The sequence below is a fragment of the Trichosurus vulpecula genome, chromosome 1 (assembly GCF_011100635.1).
Source record: "Trichosurus vulpecula isolate mTriVul1 chromosome 1, mTriVul1.pri, whole genome shotgun sequence".
Classification (NCBI taxonomy): Eukaryota; Metazoa; Chordata; class Mammalia; order Diprotodontia; family Phalangeridae; genus Trichosurus; species Trichosurus vulpecula.
In genome coordinates, this window is record NC_050573.1 from 31,879,814 (window position 1) to 31,900,816 (window position 21,003).

General features: G+C 52.7%; 1 protein-coding gene across 1 annotated transcript; it reads left to right on the forward strand.

Annotated features, from left to right (window-relative positions):
* Window positions 1-6,389: 6,389 nt before the first annotated feature.
* LHX5 (LIM homeobox 5) lies at window positions 6,390-20,572 on the forward strand. Its single transcript, XM_036742027.1, has 5 exons — window positions 6,390-6,562; window positions 9,342-9,565; window positions 10,493-10,770; window positions 13,446-13,611; window positions 20,205-20,572. The coding sequence occupies exons 1-5, from the start codon at window positions 6,390-6,392 to the stop codon at window positions 20,570-20,572; spliced, it is 1,209 nt and encodes a 402-aa protein (XP_036597922.1).
* Window positions 20,573-21,003: the final 431 nt, after the last annotated feature.

Sequence of the window (21,003 nt, forward strand, 5' to 3'; positions counted from 1 at the left end):
GTTGACGGCTGCTCTGTAAGCCCCGGCATCTGACAACCAAGCCCCTAAACCACCCCCAGTGGGCCGTACCCCCTCGCACTAAACCGAGACAGCAAGCCGGGGCGAAGCAGGAGTCCCGCGGCCTCTCGGACCGGGCTCCTGGAGGAAGGTGACAGGGTGCAGCGTTTGGAAGGGGCGCCCCAACTCTGCAGCAGCTGCGTGCGTCGCCTTTAACCCCGCCATTAATTGGGGGCCGATCTCTCTCCATGTCCCGGAATGCCTGGGAGCGCGGCTGGAGGTTTATCTGTCTGTAGCGTGGGTTATATTTACACCCCAAACAAAATAATTACACTTTTGTTGGAGAGAGAAAGCTGGTGATTAGGCGCCGGCTCTTTGCAGCCAAACAGTTTCTCGGCGGTACAGCGGTATAATTTTTCACGGCTGGCTGAAATCAAAGAGGGGAGGTAATGAATCCGGCGAGCAATTTAAATTTACAATTTGTAACGCAGCCGCGCAGACAGAGCCCAGAGCGCAGCGGCGGGCAGCTTGCTGGGTTTGTTTAAAGTTAAAGCTTCTTTGGCCCTCGCAGAGGGAGAGAAGAGGAAGGGAGGGGGGATAGGAGGGGGAGGGGAAAGGGAGAGGGGCCTTTAATGATAGAAATCAGGGGAAGAAGATGGGCTGAGGCTCTCTTGGAGTGCGGGAGGCGAGGGAGAGAAGGGGGCGGGGGGAGCTAAGGGTTACCATGCGACTCGCGGTCTCTCTTCATCCTCTCCAACCTAGTTCCCAAATAAAAACTCCCGATGCCCACCCCCAGCCCAAAGTGAAATTTCATCTTTAGGTAGTGATGGGGAGGAAGGATAATCACTCTGAAAAAAACCCTCCAGGAGAGGACAAGAGGAAGCCTTTTCTCACCCGTACTTCGCCCCCAAAGCCCCATCCACCGAGTTGGTGTGGTGGATAAATCCAAACATCGGGGGAAGAATGTGGGGACTCGGGGGCGAACCCAGGCATTCGGGGAAGAGTTCGAACATCCAAGATAAAAGAAAGGCGAGCCCTGGTATTCACGAGGAAAGAATTAAAGGGGCTGAGGAAGAACTCAGATGACTAGGGGAAAAAATCAGAAGTCCCGGGAAGAAGTCAGGCTCCAGGAGATGAATCCAGATCTCTGGGGATGGGAAGAGTTTGCGAAGTGAAGGAGATCCCAGGCGTTGGTGGAAGAGCCCAGGCCTCCGGGAAAGCGAAAGGGAGAACCCAGGCGTTGGGGAAAGAGCCCAAGCGTCGGGGAAGCCGGGCCCTCTAAGGCCCTTCCGCCGCCGGAGTTAAAAATACCCACCGAGTGGGGTGTGTGCATCCTAACAGATAATTAATTACGAAGCACAAGAGGGAATATGCAAACTGCATATTACAAATTCTACAGGGCTTAAGTGATTGGAAACAGATTATTATCTTGTTTGTCTTTTGTCTGTCTTACTTATCCCTCAGCCGTCTGTTCCGCGGTAATGTGGATACACTTTACTCTGGGAAGGAGGTTTTTATATAGTAAATTCCATCAACATCTTGTATAAGTGACACTGCGTCTCCATGCATTACCCTGTTAAGACACAATCGGTTTATTAGTTACATATAGAAGGGTATTTGCTGCCTGGAAAACCATCTGTTAGCGTAGCGAGAGCGGGGGTGGGGGGAGCGGGGGGAACGAACGGGGTGCCTAATAGCGGGGCTGCCTCCACGGATGCAGTGGGGCTCCACAGTTTGGAGGAAAGAGGGGGCCTGCCTGTCTCCTTCCGGGCGCCGCCAGGAGGGCCGCCCGCCGGTTAGCAAGTCGACCCGCCTTCTCTGCTCGGTCCTGAGCAGAGTCCCTTGCTCCTGGTTCGCTTCTTTCAGGTGGGGGCGATCTTGAATGCTGCAACTGCCCTGGCCCGGGCCCTAGCCCCGGCGGGGTTCCTTGCAGTGGTCGCGAGGTAAGAGACACAGAATATTTGGGAAACCAGAGTGGAGAGACGGCAGTAAAGCTGCTCGGGATTCTGGGGAAGGCGGAACCCTGGAACCGACCCCGAAAGGGACAGTCACAGAGATGACTTCTTTCATAAAGCTCGGGAGAGACTCCCCGCCTCTTGCGCAAGAGTGACCGGCGGATGGTCACAATATGAGAGGGACCGCTATATCTGACTCCCAGAGACTCCAAGAGATGAACCTCCCAACCAAAAGATCCGCCCCGAGCGCATCAGAATGTGCTGAGCCCTCCAGAGACCAAGGACCGTTGGGGGCTGGGGAAAGCGCTCTCGGATGGCGCTGGACCCCTACTCAGGTTGCTACTGCCGCTCTTCTGTTACCTACCTGCTCCGCAAAGGAGCTAGGCTAGTCGGTATTATATCACATTGTATTATAGGACGTCATATGTCAAATCCTATGATATCAAATTATATCCTATCACTTAGGAGAAAAGGGAGAAAACTGAGGAAGGCTGTTTTGTTTTTGTAGTGTTTCGAAGGACGTTAGAAGGCTACTGAAATCTTTGAACAAAACGAAATTTCTGTTTACTATTGTGAGTCCACATTAGAAAACATTTAGCAAGAAATCTGCTCTAGAATGGATGTTCACTCTTAAGTTCCATACAGAGGAGAGAGAGAGAGAGAGAGAGAGAGAACAGAGAGAGAGAGAGAGAGAGAGAGAGAGAGAGAGAGAGAGAGAGAGAATGTCCACCGGATGAGAAATCTTGCTCCCTTTTTCCTAACCCGTCCTTTCCATCTCCTTCGCTGCTCCACTTCAGCAGGCTTGACTTCGCTGCCGGAAGAAAGAGCTTTTCCCATCTACAAGCCCCATTTCCCCAGTTGGAAAATTTGGGGGAAAGGCCTTAGGCAGAGCGAGAGGGTGGGCGGAGAAACGATTCGGGTCTCTTTAAGAAACAAGCTTTTGTTGGGGGCGGGTTTTTTGTTGTTGTTGTTTTTCTCTTTTTTGTTTTCTCCACCTGGGCCACGGGTCCCTGGAGGGGAGATGTGCTGGCCTCAGGGGATTGTAGCCTGCGAGTTCCCGCTGAGATGGGCAGGAATTGCAGCAGCAACCTCTAACCCCCTTCCACCCTTCAGTCCGCAGCTTCGTCTCGATAAGATCCAGTGGCCCCAGGCTGGCGAGGGTGTGGACATAAGCAGGGTGCTTTTCCTTGCCTAACACTAGTCTGGGAGCTGGCCATGAGGTGTCTGGAGGTCTCCAAGCAACTAAGTGGCCCGCGGATCTTGGAACTGAGGAACCAGAAAAGGGCGGGCACAGGTTTCCCCATTTCCCATCAGTCCTTTCCACCCTAGTGGCCTTCCTCCCGGGAACGCAGCCAGCCTTTGTAACCTCCCCTGGGACTATGTGGGCAGAGGGCTCCCCGGCTTCCAGGGGTTGTTATAGCCTCGCTCCTCACTAGCTTTCAGGGCAGAGTTCTCAGCCTTCAGGGTCCCAGCTTCATTGCACGGTGCTGCTGGTCTAATAAACTGAGGGCTCAGACAGTGCGCCAAGGGCTGCCCTTGGTTACTGGTGCCTGTCGTGTGCTAGAACAGAGCCAGATGCTAAGACAGAGCGGCAAACGTATGTAGGAGCCAGGGTGAGGGATGTCTGCTCGGGCACAGAAAACCCAGAGGCACCCGCTAGCCTATACTCAGGTAAGAACTGAGGACTTTTTAAAACTCAGTTCCAGAACTGGCTGGAACCCAGTGAGTGATGCTTGGGGCTGAAATCAAGTTGCGGCCAAGTTTGGGGTCGCTGCTAGATGTGGCCTGCTCTGTCCTCTCCAGGCTTGGAGGGCGCTATTGTGGGGGGAGGTGTGCGGCTACATTGGTTTCATTTTAACCGGGGAGCGCCATCTCTCCAGACAACCCCGAATGGAAGGTTGCCTGAACCTGGAGAAGGAGCAAAATAGACCCTTGCCTCTTTCAGACTACTGACCTCTCTGAAAAAGACTGAGCAGAGTTAGACCTTAGGGACTCAGACAAATGAGGGGAGCAGAGTGGGAAGGCCTCTGGACCCCACTGACCCGGGTTCCATGGCATCTAAGCAAATATCTATCCCCCCAAACTCTGTTTCTCTCACCCCTTTCCCGGATGGTGCGACGCTCCCAGCGGTCTCCGCTGGTCCCATTTTGATGCAGCGTCTCACTCAACTGGGGAAGAGCTAGCGCCGGAACCAGCATTCTCCATAACATAGAGGACTAAGGGAGACGATGAGAGAGCAGAGCGGTGGGAAGAAGAAGTTTTCCCAACGAATTCCCCCGTCCCGGTTCTCCACCCAATCCAACGGGTGTTCAAAAGAAAGGAGACTACAGGAGGGATATCTTTGTGCACCAGTGGCCGCCTTCTCCCAGGCCCGGTTCTCCTGCCGGCTGGGAGCCCCATCCAGAGGAAGAAAGAAAACTTTGGTAGCCGGCTCGTTTTCCTCTGATCCTCCTAGGGTTTCCCAGGCCCGAATTAGACTGAGGCTAACGAAACGGGAGCGAGGAAAGCCTGCTGAACTAACAGCTGCCAAGGGCCAAAGAATCCTGCTGAAAAGACGGGGTCACGCCATGATTTGGGGCACCCTAAAAAAGAGGCTGAGACCGCGGATCCACCGCAAACACTCTTTGACCTGGCAGTCTCCACATGCAAAGCTCGATGAAATATAGCCTTCTCTGCTTAGGGCCCTCACTAGACCTAGGCTCCTCTGAAAGAGCCCATCCGGCAAGCACAACCAATACAGCGCGTGCGTGTGCAAAAAGGACCCATGTCTGTACACACGAGGGGCAGACGTGTGCGTGCGCTCGTGTGTGAGGGCGCCAGGGGGTCGCGCGGAAGGCGAAGGCGAAAATTCGATGGTGTTTATAAATGGCCAGGCCCTAGGTTAGGTTACAGGCAGAGCTAGGCTGGCTGGTGCGGCTCGGGCCCAGGCGGCTCTTGTGGCTCTCAAGCGCAATCTCCCTACTAAAACCACCTTTCCCCTAGCTCTCCAAAGCCACGGCAGCGGCGCGCTAAGTGACTCAAGGAACCAGGAGAGAGGGACTTTCCGCACCTGCAACGAAGGAGACAAAGAATACCTATCCACTCGAAACCCCCAGCTCACTTCCCATGACCAGCACTGGCTATCACAGGAGCTCCCGTACCCCTATCCTGGGGAACTGTGAAAGAGGCCCAGCGGGCCCTAGGTACTCTTCCGGTAATCCGGAGTGAGGACCTTGACTCTCCCATCACCCACCACAGCCAGGCCCCGGGCAGCCTGTCTAACTAAAGTCGGGCTTTTAAAGCTTCCTGGGATCAACATGGACTGGCCATGAACTAAAACTGGGCCCCCAAACTCCCTAGCCCAACCACTCGGTTCACCCACCTTTCTGTCTACCCGGGCCCAAGGGCCGGAGGTTCTGCTCAGTGGGACTTGGGGGAGGGGACCCGGGTAGGAGGTGAAGGGGGTGGGGCGTACACTGCCCTCCCCTAGGTTTGGATTCACTTTCCAGCCAACGCTACCTCTGCAACTTGGGCCACCCCCAGCCTGCAGAAGGGAAGAGAGAGGGGTGGGGTGGGGGAGACCAGGCCCAGGCTCCTCGCTCTTGCTCCTTCTCAGCCGGGCCCTGGTCCCCTCAGCCTGTGACCTGCCTGCCCTCAGGCACTTCTGGGCAGAGAGAGCGAGAGCGAGCAAAGGAGGCGAACCCCCAGCAAGCCGAGGAGGCAGGCGCGTGGACCTCCGGAGTCGCCCCGCCGCCCCCGCCCCCTCCCCCAAAACGAGAAGGTAAATACTTACTTAGCCCCAGCACCAGGTACAATCTAATACTCAACAATACTGACGCCTTGTTTTTTTGCTCTGTCCGGACCACAATGCTGTAGCCAATTTAGATATGCTATAAATTTAAGAGGTTGCCATGGCCACGGCGCGCTCATTGGCCGCTGGGCGCGCTACGTGCGTCTCCACGTCACCAAATCTGAATAAGGATGCGCGAATTAGTCAGCGGCCAGACAAAGATGAGGATGCGGACGGCATGAAAGTGGAGAAAAGTAGCAGACACTCCGGCACCCGGGGAAACAGCTCGCGAGGTGGGGAGAGAGCCGCCTCCACTGCCACCGCTGCTGCGCACGGAGGGGACGCTTAGAGATCCGGGAAGCGCAGGGCCCAGGCCGAGGGGATGAGGCTGTGAAACGCTACCACCGTCCCCCTTCTCCCAGTCACCGAGAGCTTACTGCCCCCCGAACCCCTCCAGCTTGAGGATTGACTCTCTGGCGTCTTGGCTGCCCGCTCAACCGGCCCGGGGTAGTGGCGCCCGGGACTCGCGGCCGCCCTGTAGTGGCGGGCGCATCGGGCCGGGCCGGGCCGGGGGACACACGCTCTTGGAGCGAGAACCGCAAACGCCTGGATTCCCGGGCCGAGAGGGCAGCGGGGGAGAGCGGCTGGCTTTCCCTGGCCCTAGGGTCATGATGGTGCATTGTGCCGGCTGCGAGCGGCCCATCCTGGACCGGTTTCTGCTCAACGTCCTGGACCGCGCGTGGCACATCAAGTGTGTTCAGTGTTGCGAGTGCAAATGTAACCTCACCGAGAAGTGTTTCTCGCGGGAAGGGAAACTCTACTGCAAGAACGACTTCTTCAGGTGAGTGGCTTCCACGCCGGCTCCCGGTCCTGGCCTTCCCTTCTTCCCCTCCTCTTGTCTCCTCTCTCCTCCCCCAGCCTGAGAACTGAGAGAAGGAGCACAGAGAGCGTTCTGGAGAAGCTGAGGCGCACGGGGGCGGAGGGCCAGGGGCCCGGCTTAGAGACTTTTTCATGTCTACACACACACACACACACCACAGTTCTGTTACCAATTCAGCCCAGGTGCCTGAATGACCAGAGGCTGGGATGGGAATATCCTTCTCTCAGGTGCCCGGGACTGTAGAGTCGGGGTGAAGGACCGAAAGCCTTCCTACCTGCCCGATCCTCTTGCGAACGGGAGCGACCAGTTCCGACTCTAGAAGACCCCAGCCCCGCCCCCCCAACACACACACACACACAAACACACACACACACACACACACACACACACACACACACACACCAGGATTGCTGAGGCGGAGGGAGGGAAGCCGGGGGCATTCCGAGATCTGAGAGGGGAGTGAAGACAGGGGAGCCTAACAAACTTTTCTAGTCACCCTCCCGTCCTGCGATCAGCACAGATGGTCACAGGCTGGCCAGGCCTACCTAGGACTGTCTAGAGAGCTGGGCTCTCCTAGGGAAACAGCCTGCCCGTGATCGGGTTAACTCGGGCCGGAAGAGAAAGGGGGTGCCCGCTGCGAGCTGGCCCTGGTCAGAGCCCGGGAACCGGCTTAAACCCAGTGAGCTCCAAAGAGTGGGGATTCGGAAATCACAGAAGTGTTCCGAGGCCCAGAATTGGGAACTGGGGGATGGGGGAGTGGGAAGAACTGGTTGAGTAGCTCTCCAGGGTCCAGGTGTGTGGGGGTTCGGGAAGGAGTGCTTTTCTTTCTCCTTCTGAAAGTTGTTTGGTGGAGGTGGATTTTTAAAAACTGTTCCTACCCCTTTCCCTTTCTTGAAAAACCCTGTTAGGGAGGGCAGGACATAGGGGTAAAGAAGGCTTTGTGTGGGGCAGCCCGAAACGTAGCCAGCGGCCAGGGGTAGGCAGGGAGGGACAGAACCCAGAGAGAGCAGGGAGGCAGGTCCTCTAGCCCCTCAGGCCGAACGTAGGTGAATTTCAATAGGTGAAAAGCCAGGCTCCCCTTTACACATGTAAACTACTGCTAATGGGCGCTCGCTGCCCGGCCCCCCTCATGTTGTGGTGCTTTCAAAGCCTCTAATGATTTTGGATAAGGCGAAGATGAGTCAATTATACTTCAGGATAAGACCGAAAATGACTTATGGGGCCTAATGTGCTCACTGCATCAACGTCACCCAAATTCTCCCTGTTTGGGAGAGCCAGGCCATTTCTGTATCCATGTGTGTGCTTGTGTGTCCACATGAATATGTGACTGTGTGTCTTTGTGTATGTCAGTGTATCTTTGGATATTGGTCTGCTTGTCTGCCTCTGTATGTGCTCACGGGAGCAGGTACTTGTGTGTATTAGTGGGTCTACCTGTGGGTATGCATGTCTTTGTGTGTCCTTGTGTATCCATGTGTGTGCCTATTTATCTGTGTGTGTTTGTGTCTGTGTGTTCCTGTTTGTGTTTATGTATCTGTGTGTCTATGTGGGCACTAATGTATATGTTGGTGTGGCTTTAGTGTGTGTGTGTGTGTGTGTGTGTGTGTGTGTGTACTTCCCATCAACCCAAGAGGGAAAAAAACCCATAACTCTCTCACCTCCCGTCTCACTCCTGGATCTGGCACTGGCCTCCACAAAACCTGACTTCCTTTTCTCTTTTAGGAGTAGCAAATTTTTTCCTCACCGAGTACCCAGGTGAAAAGACAGGGGAATTCCTTAAAATTAACTAGAGCTCCTGGGAGAGGGTAGGAATTGTACTCAATTCCTTGGCAACAAGAAGCCAGTGTTGCAATCCCAAGGACATCAGGCTTCTAGACGTTAAATTCCCGCCCTCCTTTCCTGGTCCCTCATTACCCCAGGAAAGGGTCGCTTGATGCCCGCAGACTGCCCAGTAGCTCCTGGAATAACTGATCGAAGTAGGGCTGAATCCCGGGAAATGGGTGCCGAGTAAAGTAAGGACCCCAAGTCTGTGCCTTCCACTGACATCTATCCGGTGCAGCCGGTCCGGGGGATAAGGCTTAGGAAGGCTCTTTGCCTGGAGTGGGCAGTGTCCCCGCCTTAGCCGAACCCCTGACATCCTTTTTTTTTTTTTCATTTGCCTCCGAGAAATCCACTTCTTGCTGCTCCGAGTACCCGAGCCCCTCTCCCCACTTTCCTCATCCCCCAGGGAATCCAACCTTGTCTCCCCAAGCCTGTACCAAAGCCTGGGCCGCTGGGCTTCGGGGGTCTGCAGGATAGCGGCCGGGGCTGGAGTTTGTAAGGGAAAGAAATCTGATCTTACCCTTTTTTCCCTCGTCTTCGTTATTATTTTAATAGGGAACCAGTTTGGGAATGTCTACTGCTCAGTAAGATTTTCTACGACCTTATTATTAATTCCGATTAATAAATAATAATTATGATTAATAGGTAAACATTAACCTCAATATTAGAAAGCCCCTGGTGTTCCCTCCGGCCTCTGGCCCCAGGCGGGAGAGGGAATCGAGAGAATTCGGGATAGGAAAGAAAAAGGCTGGAGGGTGGGGATCTGGAGGGGCGGGGGTGAAGGATTTAGGTAGTGTTGGCAAGGACATACGAGACTATAGGGCTGGTAAGCACAGTTCCAGCCTGGAGCCAGGGTGCCCGGCTCCTCCCTGACCTTAATGCTTCTCTCCCTCTCCACCCCTCGCTCCCGTTCTTTCCTTAGGCGGTTTGGCACCAAATGTGCTGGGTGTGCGCAAGGCATCTCTCCCAGCGATCTGGTTCGGAAGGCCCGAAGCAAAGTATTTCACCTCAACTGCTTCACCTGCATGGTCTGCAACAAGCAACTGTCTACGGGCGAGGAACTCTATATTATAGATGAGAACAAATTTGTTTGCAAAGAGGACTATTTGAACTCGCCCAGTGTCAAGGAAGGCAGCCTCAACTCAGGTACCCGGAGCCCGCCCGAGACCCGCGGCTGGCGCGCGAGGCTCTGGGGACTGGACTGGACGGACCCGGGCCTGCGTGCTCCCGCTGCAGCCACAGCCTCCGCCCAAACCTCAGCCTGGGCGCATCTGGGCGTTGGGGCGTCGGGGCGGGGAGGTGGGAGGCTGGGGGCGGGGGGAGAGGAGGAGATCTCAACCTCGCTCCGGCTTGGGGCTCTGTAGTGGGCGGGATCACCGGACGCTGGATTTGCACCTGAGAAAAGCATTTAGATCGAAGGAAGCTAGGGGGAGGGAGAGAAGGGGAGTGGACTGTGTGAAGGGTTGTGAGGAAGTACTGAAATTGGAGATGGGTGGGGAGGGGGAACATCTGGCCTTCTGCCGGCCCTCGGTCCCACGTGACCACAACTGGCCGTAGAATGGGTCTCTCTGTCCCCATGCCGCACTTCACAAAATGGTGGCGCCTGCGGGTCTTAGTACTGGCCCTCCTCCCCCTTCCCTTTACACCCTACGGTGCCTCTCCCACTCCGAAAATGGAACCCAGATTGTCCGAAAGACTTTTTTTTTCCCACTGATAGAAGGGAATGTCTTGCTTAGGGCGGGTCAAGGCGAGGGCCCCGGGCTCCACCTCTCCTACCTTTCAATCGCCCAGGGTGCCAGGGACTAGTGAGGGTGGAGGTAAGAAGAAAAGGATAGGGAGGCCAGGAAGCTCAGGGAAATCCACAGCAGCCTCCCTCCCCGCCCCGGCTCCATGTCCTTTCTTCCCCATTCCTAGCGCGGCCAATCCTTTCCTCTGGGTAGTGGGGATTGCCCTAATCCTTTTAGAAAAAAGAAGAGCAGGGACTCAGGAGCTTCTCAGCCCGAACTAGAACTGGGCTCCCGCAGCATCCCCGCTGCCCGCTCACTTCCGTACGGTATCCCGCTCCCCCTACAGTGTCATCGTGTACGGACCGAAGTTTGTCCCCAGACCTCCAGGACCCTCTCCAAGACGACCCCAAAGAGACAGACAACTCGACGTCGTCCGACAAGGAGACCACAAACAACGAGAACGAGGAACAGAACTCCGGCACCAAGAGACGGGGGCCGCGCACCACCATCAAGGCCAAGCAGCTGGAAACGCTCAAGGCCGCCTTCGCCGCCACACCCAAGCCCACGCGCCACATCCGCGAGCAGCTGGCACAAGAGACCGGCCTCAACATGCGGGTCATCCAGGTATGGAGCTCTTTGGGAAAACCCGGGACGGCCTTCCGCTGCTCCTGCGACGCCACCGCCTTCTCGCCTCCTTTGTCCCCAGCTGGCTGTCACTCTGCTGCCACTCAATCTCTTTCCCTTTTCTTTTTGAGTTTTCCTTTCCCTTCGCCCCTTTTCATCTTTCATCTAGTTCTGCCTTCCTTTCTTCACCTTTACCTCTTTGCTGCTCTCATTATCCCTCTTCCCTTTTCTCCCTTTCCCCCATCTCCTTCCCTTTTCCTTCTCTCTTTTCTTCTCCTCTCTTTTCCTCTTTTCTCCTTTCTCATTCTCTCTTTCCCCTGCCTTTTCTTTCCTCTCTTCCACCTGGGATGCTTCCCACTGAAAGCCCCCTGATGTGACAATTTAGGAGACTTAGCCTCTAATCCTGGCTCACACTTTCTGTATGTGCCCCTGGGCAAGTAATTTCCCTTCTCTAGAACTCAGTTTGCTGCCCTGGAAGAGGGAAACAATAACCCTTTGGGGCTTTGCTTGCTCGGGTTGTGAGAGAAAATGTTTTGAAAGCCTTGAAGTGATATGTGAGTTATTAATAGCAGTATCGAATGGTATGAGTTAATGGATAGGAAGTGATCTGCAGAGCCGGACACAAAAGGAATAGGTTGTTGAAAAAAAAAAAAAAAACCTTTTTCTCCTCTCTCTAATCCCTCTCCCCTCTGCTGCCCCTCCAGTCCTGCCAAAGTTCCCCTTCATCTCCTCCCTTTGATGGCTAAGAAGGAATTCTGGAGCCCTTCAGTTCATTCCCTATGTCTCCTCTGGTTTCTTCCCTCCTCCTCCTCTCCGAGCCTCTGGAAAACTGCCCCCTTCTTAAGAATCACGGTCACTATCCCCGACTATCTGGACACTGAAATCACAGCTTCAAGTAAGCTCAAGACAGAGGAGGGGGAAAGGAATGAAGGAGCCAGGCCTGGGCTGGGCTTTTCTCCCATAATTGAAAAAAACAAGAGCAGGAAGGATGAATCCAGGTCAGAGTCTGTCAAAGTTAGATCCTATTAGGAATAGGGCTAGGGCAGGTCTCCACTCCTACCTTCCACTCCCTTCCCCTCCAAGGGTCAGATAGATTTTCAGGGAGGAGGTTAGTACTGGGTTTGCATAAGGCAAAGGCTGGGGGGTGGGGTGGGTAGGGAAGAGGAAGAGAGAGGAAGGAAGAGGGAAGAGGTTGAGGGAAGAAGAGGAAAGAGAGAGGAGTAGAGAGAAGGGAAGCAGGAGATCTGAGAGTAGAAGGGGGAGAAGTAGGGAGAGAGGGAATGTAAATAGTGGAAGAAGCAAAGAAAGGAAAAGGAGGTGCCTGGGAACATTTAGATGTTTATGTATGAAGAATGCATTGTGTCCACAGGGGCTGTGTAAGAGAGTTCAGGGAGGAAGTCGGTTCTTTGGCTATGACGGGCAGGACTGCTTCTTTGGGAGGCCACCCTCTTCTGCCAATGTCCAAGGACACATCACATTCCCCTCTCTTTCTCAGAGCCTGGTCTACACCAAGTGGGCCAGAACTCTTTCCAAATGCCTTCTTAGGCTATTAGAGTGATAAGATGTCAGAACTGAGAAGGACCTTGGAACACAAGAAGAAACCTTAGAACATCCAGGAGGGACCTTCGAACAGGATGTGAGAAAAAGAAGGAGCCCTTAAAACAAAATTCAGTGCTGGAAGTGACCATAGATTCAAAGAGCCCTCATTCGGAGAAAATTGAGGCCCAGAGAGGGCAAGCGACTTTTCCAGGGTTACACAACAAAGCCAGATCTAGAATCTAGGTCTCCTGAGTTCCAAGCTCTGCCCTCTTCCTATTATCCAAAAGAGTGAAGAGAACCTCCTCGTTTCCCCGATGAGCCGAGAAAGAGAGAGAGAGAGAGAGAGAGAGAGAGAGAGAGAGAGAGAGAGAGAGGGAGGGAGGGAGGGAGGGAGGAAGTAAGGAGGTTGGGAGACTGGCGGGGCCGGGGGTGGGGGGAGGAGATACAAATAATTAGGTTATGTCTCAGGTCGAGGCCCCTTTGAGATGGAGAAGGGGAACAAGAAAGGGGGAGGGAGAATGAAGAATGAAAGAAACACAGACAAGACCAATAAAAGAGAAAGGACAGACAGGGCAAGGGGAAAAGGGAGGAAGAATCTTTGTTGTTAACACCTCTGACTCTTGTCTTTATGAAGACGTCTGAGGCTGAGGCTGGGGGCCGTAAGAAGTCTACTTCATTATCAATCTCCCCACGGGTTTGCGAAATCCTTCACTCTTGGTTGGTTCTCAGAGTTAACTCTCAACTTTCCCTCCCTTCACCAGCTCTGAGTTTAATCCGCCCTCCTCCCCCCTCTCTCTTCCTCTTCCCTAGTGGAAGGAGACCAGACTATAGGGAAGGGGAGGGGAGGGAGGAAGAGGAATGAACTGTCTGTCATTGGAACTTTTCCTTTTTCCTGGTGGTGGGGGAGGGTGGTGCAGAAGACAGACCCCCACTTAGGCGATTTCTTGAGGAGATAAGGAAATCAAAGGGGAAAACGGATCTCCTTAATGCTGTCCCCCATCCCACCCCTCCGCAGAGCTGAAGCCCACGCCTCCCAATACTGGTCTGCATCTTGGATCTGACCCTCGGTCTTGGTGGTTCCAAAGAGGCCCAACCTTAAAGTTCTGCTCACTGCTTCCCCCACCTCCTATCCCCAGGTCTGGTTCCAGAACCGTCGGTCCAAGGAACGCAGGATGAAGCAGCTGAGCGCTCTTGGTGCGCGGAGACACGCTTTCTTCAGGAGTCCGAGGCGCATGCGCCCACTGGGTGGCCGACTGGATGAATCGGAGATGCTGGGGTCCACCCCCTACACTTACTATGGAGGTAAGGAGTTCTCGATGGCATTCTTTCTGTCTGTTGTCCCGGTGCCCAAGACCCTAGAGTACTCCCCGTAGCCGCCCAGAAGCCCAGAGACCTGCTTACATCCCCAGAGAGACTCCTCCTAGAAATTCACTAGCTCCCAGTTTCCTAGGGGCACTCCTGCCCAGGGCATCTGTCCCCAGATGTGCGTGCAGGCTCACACTCACTGACGTCGAAGTACCAGAGACTGGGCTTGCTCACGATTCCAGGTCGATGAGGGCGATCTACAGAAATCTGGTTAGGCTACCCTGTGCCGTCGTAAAGCCGGGGCCCCCGATTTCCTCCCCAGCCCTTTACTGGACGTGAAGACACCCTTCTTCCACCGCCACAAGTAACCCCGGGCCCGCCACCCACCCACCCACTGTCTTTCGCCTTCAGTAAAGTTCGAGTCGTTGACTTTATCTTTAGTTAGTTTTGCCTTTGGACATCATGCTTTTCATTTAAAAGAAAAATAATGCACTCTATACACGGGAATTGAGTGTGTAAAAATCTATTGTTGTAAATGTTTGATGAATCAACAGAGCAACCTCAAATGAGAGAGGAAGTATAGGAGAGAGAGAAAGAGATAGAGACAGGCAGGACAGATAGAAAGAATGATAGAGAGAGAGAGACGGAGAGGAGAAGAGAAAGAGAAGGAACAGAGAGACCAAAAAAGATAAAGAGAGAGAGACAGAAATTTTTTAAATATCAGTTATGATGTCTTGAGTTTCTTTTCAGGAAAAGTCACCCTTTGGGGAGGAGGGGGACAGAAACCTTGCATGGTGTCTCCCAGTGCCCTTGAGCCCATCCGTGGGCCTGGCCAGCAGACAAAGGACAGTAATGGACCCTCCCTGGGGTAGGATGTAAACCAAGGGATGCAGCTTTGGTATATTCGGTACAAAGAAAAGTGTTTTCCTGGGGCCCTTTCAGTTGTTAGAGCTTCTGTCATTGGGTTAAACCAAGTGAGGTCCCTGGGGAGGGAGGAGGGGGTAGTATCCCCTGACAGTGACTCGAAGAGGCAGGTCCATGTTAGCTCATACCCAGTTTAACACACAGACAAGATATGGCTTCTTCTTGACCCGGAATTCCTCCCCCCACCCCCAAAAAATACTGTGGTATGGGGAGTTGTATTTCAGAGTGTTTTTCCTAGAGTCAAAGATGACCCAAGAGAATATGCAAATAATGCTTTCACAGGGTTGAGTTTGGGAAGTATTCATTCTCCATCAGTACTGATTGCCAGGAAGTCTCAGCTCTTCTTCCAGTCACCTGTCCCCCAACTCTGGCCCCAGGTCCCCAAGGGAACTGGCCAGGCTGCCCTGCCTCCTGGCTCTGGGACACAGCTAAGCATAAGAGTGGTTAAGTCAGAAAGTTGCCTGGGGCACAGGACACAGAGGGGGACCACGATGAGGGACATTTTTCAAATGTGAATTCAAGGCAGTTTTTAATGTTTATATTACATAAATGTTTTAGTTCCCCCAATATCTAGCTCTCTGAGACCCAGAAGAAATGATTGTGATAGGTGAAGGGGTGTGGTAAGCTGATTTCAGCTTAACATAAAACCTGGGTGGAAAGTGGAATGAGATAAGCTATTAAATCTCTTCTAACTCTGAGATTCTATGGTCTTCTGCTAGTACAGTCACACAGGGGAGGGGGCGCCATTTTCAGGGCTTTTGAAGGGCAAATTAAAGCTTCTCAGAGGCTCTAGTATCAGCCCCCACAGACTGACTCTGTGGGTGTGTTAAGGGTGAGGAGGCAGTATGGTGAATGTACTTTTGGGAGGAGTGGGAGAGAGCTGGGAAAGTGGAGCATCTGCCTCCCTGGGCATGAATCCCCAGAAGAGTAAACAGAGAAAGCTGGATTCTGTGGTTTTAAATAAAAACAACAGAACAGCAATTTTAGGGACAAGGAGGGCTTGAGATCATATATCCCTGGGAGGGGGGAGGGATCACAAATAGCAAGGCAGACCAAAGACAACCAAAGGTGGAAGGAGAAAGAAAGGAGGGGAGGAAGAGAGACAGACAGACAGACAGACAGACAGAGACAGAGAAACAGATTCAGCCATCTTCAATATCGTTCTCACTAAGTGGTCACCAACACTTGGCAACATTATCCCACTCTATCTGTCCATACCATGTGAATTCTGTTTGATTTTTAACTAAAAGTAATTTTGTTAGTTAAGTATAAAGATCAGTCATACCAGGAACAGATGGGCTGGGGTTTGAATAAAATCAATAAATAATATGAGAACTTGTTTGCATGCATGTGTATGTTAGTGCTGTGCATACTGTATGCACATGTGTACATATCTGTTGGCATGTGTATTGTGGTACATATTTGCATGTTTTATGTTTACAGGGAACCTGTGATGTATGAACAGTTGTGTTTGTATGGAGTGTATGTGTGCATATGTGGAAGTGTATGATGCATATGTGTATTTCTGTGATGTATATGTTTGTATTTGTATTGTGTATTACTATGTCTATTACCTCAGTGTTGTGTGTGTGTATATATATATATATATATGTGTGTATGTGTTTGCATGTGCATTATCTGTGTGTGTACAAAAGTGTATTTGTGATGTGGATCTATTTTATTTGTATATATGTGATACACATGTATCAGTTTGGTAAGAGTATGTCTATTTGTGTGATGCATATGTGTATGTACATGTCTGCATATCGTGAGGACCAGATGAGCTAGGATCTCTGAGGTGCTTTGCAATAAAAGCCCTCCCTAAATGATAAGCATTATTTTAGTTTTAAGTGTGTGTATGTACTTGTGTGCAGTGTTCTTCCTCCAAAGAAAGGGGACCTAAACCTTTTGGCAGTAACAATAATGTCAGGACACCCATGTGAGCAGTCAGGAAGGTCCTGCATAATCCAGTCATGACCAAGGTTCCAGTGGATGGCATCTGGTTACCTCTGGCTCTGATCCCTTTGCCCCAAAGCTCAGGACCTCAGACCAGTAGCCCTCTGACATTCAGTTGGACTCTAGAACAAACCCTGTTGACCAAGGGCAGCCTGACAGAGAGACTACCCATCTAGGGACTGTTCTACACCCCTCAATCCTGTGGGGTGGGAGGTTTCTGAAGAGTAAGCTATTATTTTTTGTAATAATTTTGATCTATGGGATAAAACAATATCATTATTAGTAATAGCAATGATGATGGTCTTTCTATAGGTAAACCATTTTATTTCGCTGAGCCTCAGTTTCTTCATCTGTAAATTAGGGGGGTAAATAGTTGTAGTAACTACCTCACAGGATTGTTGTTAAGTCAAACAAGATACATAGGAAAGATCTCTTTGCAACCTTAAGCTTTCTGTAAATATGAGTTATTAGCATTGATTAGTTCTCACACCTCTAGGAGTCTACCCTCCCCCTGTCCATGCTTACTTCCCCAGTTTCCCTTCCTGACCTCCTAAGTGGGCCAGGGTAGGTCATGTCAGAGCTTTGAGTGGGAGCATTCTCGACTTGTCGCTCTACCTGTGTCCAGTTGCTCTGGGCATCTGCTAGAAGTCTGACCCCTCTCCTGTGTGTATCTCATCCTTCCTTCTCCACTCTGCCTTTGTGGGGAGCAAGGGGGAGGGGAGGGACAGTGAGAATGCGAGAGAGAGAGAGAGAGAGAGAGAGAGAGAGAGAGAGAGTAGGAAATAGGGTAGATGGAGAAAGAAGAGGAGAGGAAAAGGAGAAAGAGGAAAGGGGGGAGAGGTAAAGACAAGGAAAAGGAGAAAGGGGAGGGAGAGAAGGAAGGAAAAAAGGGGGGAAGAAGAAGAAAGATAAAGAGACCAAGAGACTGAGGCAGGGAAAGGAAAGAGACAGAGAAAGGAGATGGGGGTGGGGGGAAGAGAAGGCCGAGAGGGGAGAGCCGGAGCTGCGGCCACGCGGGCCGCTCTAATCCGCGCTCCGAGAGATTCCGTCCCAAGCCCCAGCCAAGTTTGGCACCCCGGCAGCACGCAAGAAAGGGCACTTTGTGCCGGAGCTGTCTGTGTGAACAGAAGCCCCGGGCTCCGCGCAGCGCCCCCTCTCCCTCTTGTGTGAGCGCGAACAAAGCGCCAGCTGCAGCCTTTTGTACCTCTTTCAGACGGTATTTGTTCCAATTACCTCCAAACCCTGCCACCATATGGAGGCCGCTAGCCGAGCGCCGGCTCCCCTCAGTAGGCTGGGGACTTGCAAAGTCTCCTCCTCGGCTCCTCGGCTCCCTGCCGCCGCTGCTGCTTGCAGGCAACCGAAGTGCGGGGCCCGGTCCTCTCCTCCTTCCTCCCCTGAGCGGCTCCCCACCTTTGCTGAGGTAGCTCTGTCCCCAGAACCTTGGGCCGTGCGCTCCAGGTTTCCTCGAAGAGGCGCTCCCTGCGCTTTCATGCTGAAAGGCAGAGGGACCAGAAGTAGGGGGAGAGCCTCAGCCGCTGCCGGCCTAGGCGAAAGAACAGCGTTCTCTTTCTCCCTGGGCTCCCACCCCCAGCTCCTCTCTGGGAAACCCACCCTCTGGAGCCTGGGTTAGGGGCGTGGGGGTGAAGGACAGTGTGATTTTCTATTTTGGATCCTCGAGCAGTCAGATTCTTGTGACTTGGATTCAAAGGGGCCCACAAACACACACTGCACACCACTCCGCAGATGGGAGGGAAAAGGAAAGATAGAAGCGTGTTTGGTTTTTTTTGTTTGTTTGTTTTTTAAAGTTCTTTTAGGAATTAACATTCAGGGCGATTTCCCTCAGGGTTTAGGCGAGACGCTGGTGTCCTTTAGCTGTAAATTCAGGTAGCAGTTATAGTGAAGAATCTTGGCCCGGAGTACATATGCCACTAACTTCCTGTACTACCTGGGGCAAGTACCTTGACTTTTTTTTCAAGGCCTCAGTTTCCCCCTCTGTAAAATAAGAGGGAGAGCTAATGATTTCCAAAGACCCTCTCAGCTCTGATGTTCCCTGTTCTAAGGTTCCTTGCACTTTCGACGTGCTCTCTTTCTGTGTTCTGAGGCCCGCCAAGATCTGACATTCTATGCTCCAAGTGACCTGGCTGCTCTGATAGTGTGTTCTAAGGTCTCATCACCGTCTAACATCCCATATCCTGAGGTCTCTTCCAGCTCTGACATTTCATGTTCTAAGGGCCCTCCCAAAACTGATAGCCTGTATTCTTGGCTTTTGAATTGAAGGTTTCCCTCGCAAACAATCGAATCTTCTTCTCGATTCTGGGACAGTTGGGCAAATTTCGAGCCTTTGGGGCAAATCTGGCCGTTAATGGGAAGAGCGGGAGGGTCTCAGCCCCTCCCCCATAAATTCCTCCTTCCCCCGCCCAACGCAGTCTTTGGACTTCCCCACTTGAACCTCTCTGGCTAATCACTCTGACCCTGGCAGGACAAGCCTCTGGGCAAATAACCAAGAATAGCCAGGGTAATGTGGTAATATCAGAAACAACAGCTCCAAAGGTGGAGTGGAGGAGCAGGAATGGGGGAGAGTGAAGGCAGAGAGGATTGGTCTTTACTCTTCTTCCAGTTGACTTTGTCAGTCAGGATTCAGGCCAGTGTGGACTGGGTCCTGTGCCCTTGATCTTCTAGGAATGACTGAAATGGCCAGGATAAACAGCTCCTCCACTTTTGAATTGACCCAGAATCTCCTATGCCAACTGGAGGAGGGGAGCAGGAGGGCATGATGGGAGAAGGGGATGAAATTTGTGGCATAATCCGGGGCTCCTCCCAGGCAGTGGTAAGAGGGAATCATCACTGGAGGATCCCTCCCCCAACTCCTTAGCTCCAAAGGCTGTCCCTGGCCCAGAGATCTCACAGGTTGCTCTCCCTAACCTTTCTAATGATTTTTCTTCTTCCCTACCTCCCTTTCCCCACCCCCTATTTTCCTCCTCTCTCTTACTTCTTCCTATCTCCATATTTCAATATATCTCCACATCATCATTTATTTTCCCATCAATTTCTATTCTTTCATCTTCTCTCCTCCGTGCTTCTCTTCTTTTCCCCCCTCTTTTCTTCGGTCCTTATTTGCATTTTTGCTTCTCTTTCTCTTCCTCTATTTATCTGTGTGTACCTGGTCTGTGTCTCTTTTCTCTTTGGTCTCTGCATCTTAATGTTTCTGACCTTCTCTGCGTACCTCTCTTCCACACTCTTATTTCTGTTTTCTATTTCCATCTCTTGGTTTCTCTCTGGTGTGTCCCCGTGGACGTATACTCTACCACGACCTCCTTTTTTTATTTTTTCGATTTTGACACTCGGTTGATCTCTGGTGTCTCTGTCTCTCTGTCCATTTCTGTGTTTCCCTCCTTCCTATCCCTGTTTCTTTCTTCTATTTCACATTTTATTTCTGATGTCTCTGTCTCTCCAATCATCTATGTATTTCTCTACTTCTGATCTCTTATCTCTATTTCCTCCACCTCTTGGGCTGTATCTGGTATCTCTGTGTGGGTGTGTCCCTTACTCCTTTCTGTTTCCCATTTGTCTCTGTGTCTTTCCGTCTGACTGCGTCTATGTGTATCTGTCCCCATCTCCGGGCTTTTGGCTTGCTTCTGCTCCTCTCCGGGTCTCTCTCTCCCTGCCCCCCGCCCCCCCGCCCTGTACCTTCCACCATCCCCATCGGCCAGATTACCAAGGAGACTACTACGGCCCTGGAGGGAACTACGACTTCTTCCCGCACGCCCCGCCCTCACAGGCGCAGTCGCCCGCGGACTCCAGCTACTTACCGAACTCAGGGCCCGGCTCCACCCCGCTGGGGCCCCTGGAGCCTCCCCTCCCAGGGCACCACTCTTCAGAAAACCAAAGGTACACGGATATGATCTCGCACCCGGACACGCCGAGCCCCGAGCCGGGCATGACTGGCTCCCTGCACCCCATCCCGGGCGAGGTGTTCACCGGGGGCCCCAGCCCACCGTTCTCTATGTCCAGCACTAGTGGTTACAACGGGCCACTGTCACATCCCAACCAGGAGCTGAACGAGGCCGCCGTGTGGTAAAAGCTGCTGGGCCCTTCCCCAGCCCCGTCCCCGCCCAGTACATCCGGCTTAGGAACTGCGCGGAGCACCCAGACCTCTCCCCACCCCAGGCCGGGCGCCTCTGTGGATCCAGAGTCCTATATAGAACACACACGCACACACAATTTCTCACTCACACAGAATCACAATCTCACACGCACATTCATGGAAGAGCGCGCGCGCGCACACACACACACACGCACACACGCACACACACCTATACCAAAACGCCCAGCCCCGGGCCTGTATCCCACTGCCTCCAATCCCAGGCATTATCGCCAACCGAGCCTCACTCAGTCCTCCCTCAGGTCCACCCTCTAATGTCTGACTCCTCCAAAGGCGGGATGGTGCTTGGGGAGAGCCCCGTCCATCCCTCACTCGGCCATCCCAGCTGGTTCTATGTGGCTCTTTCC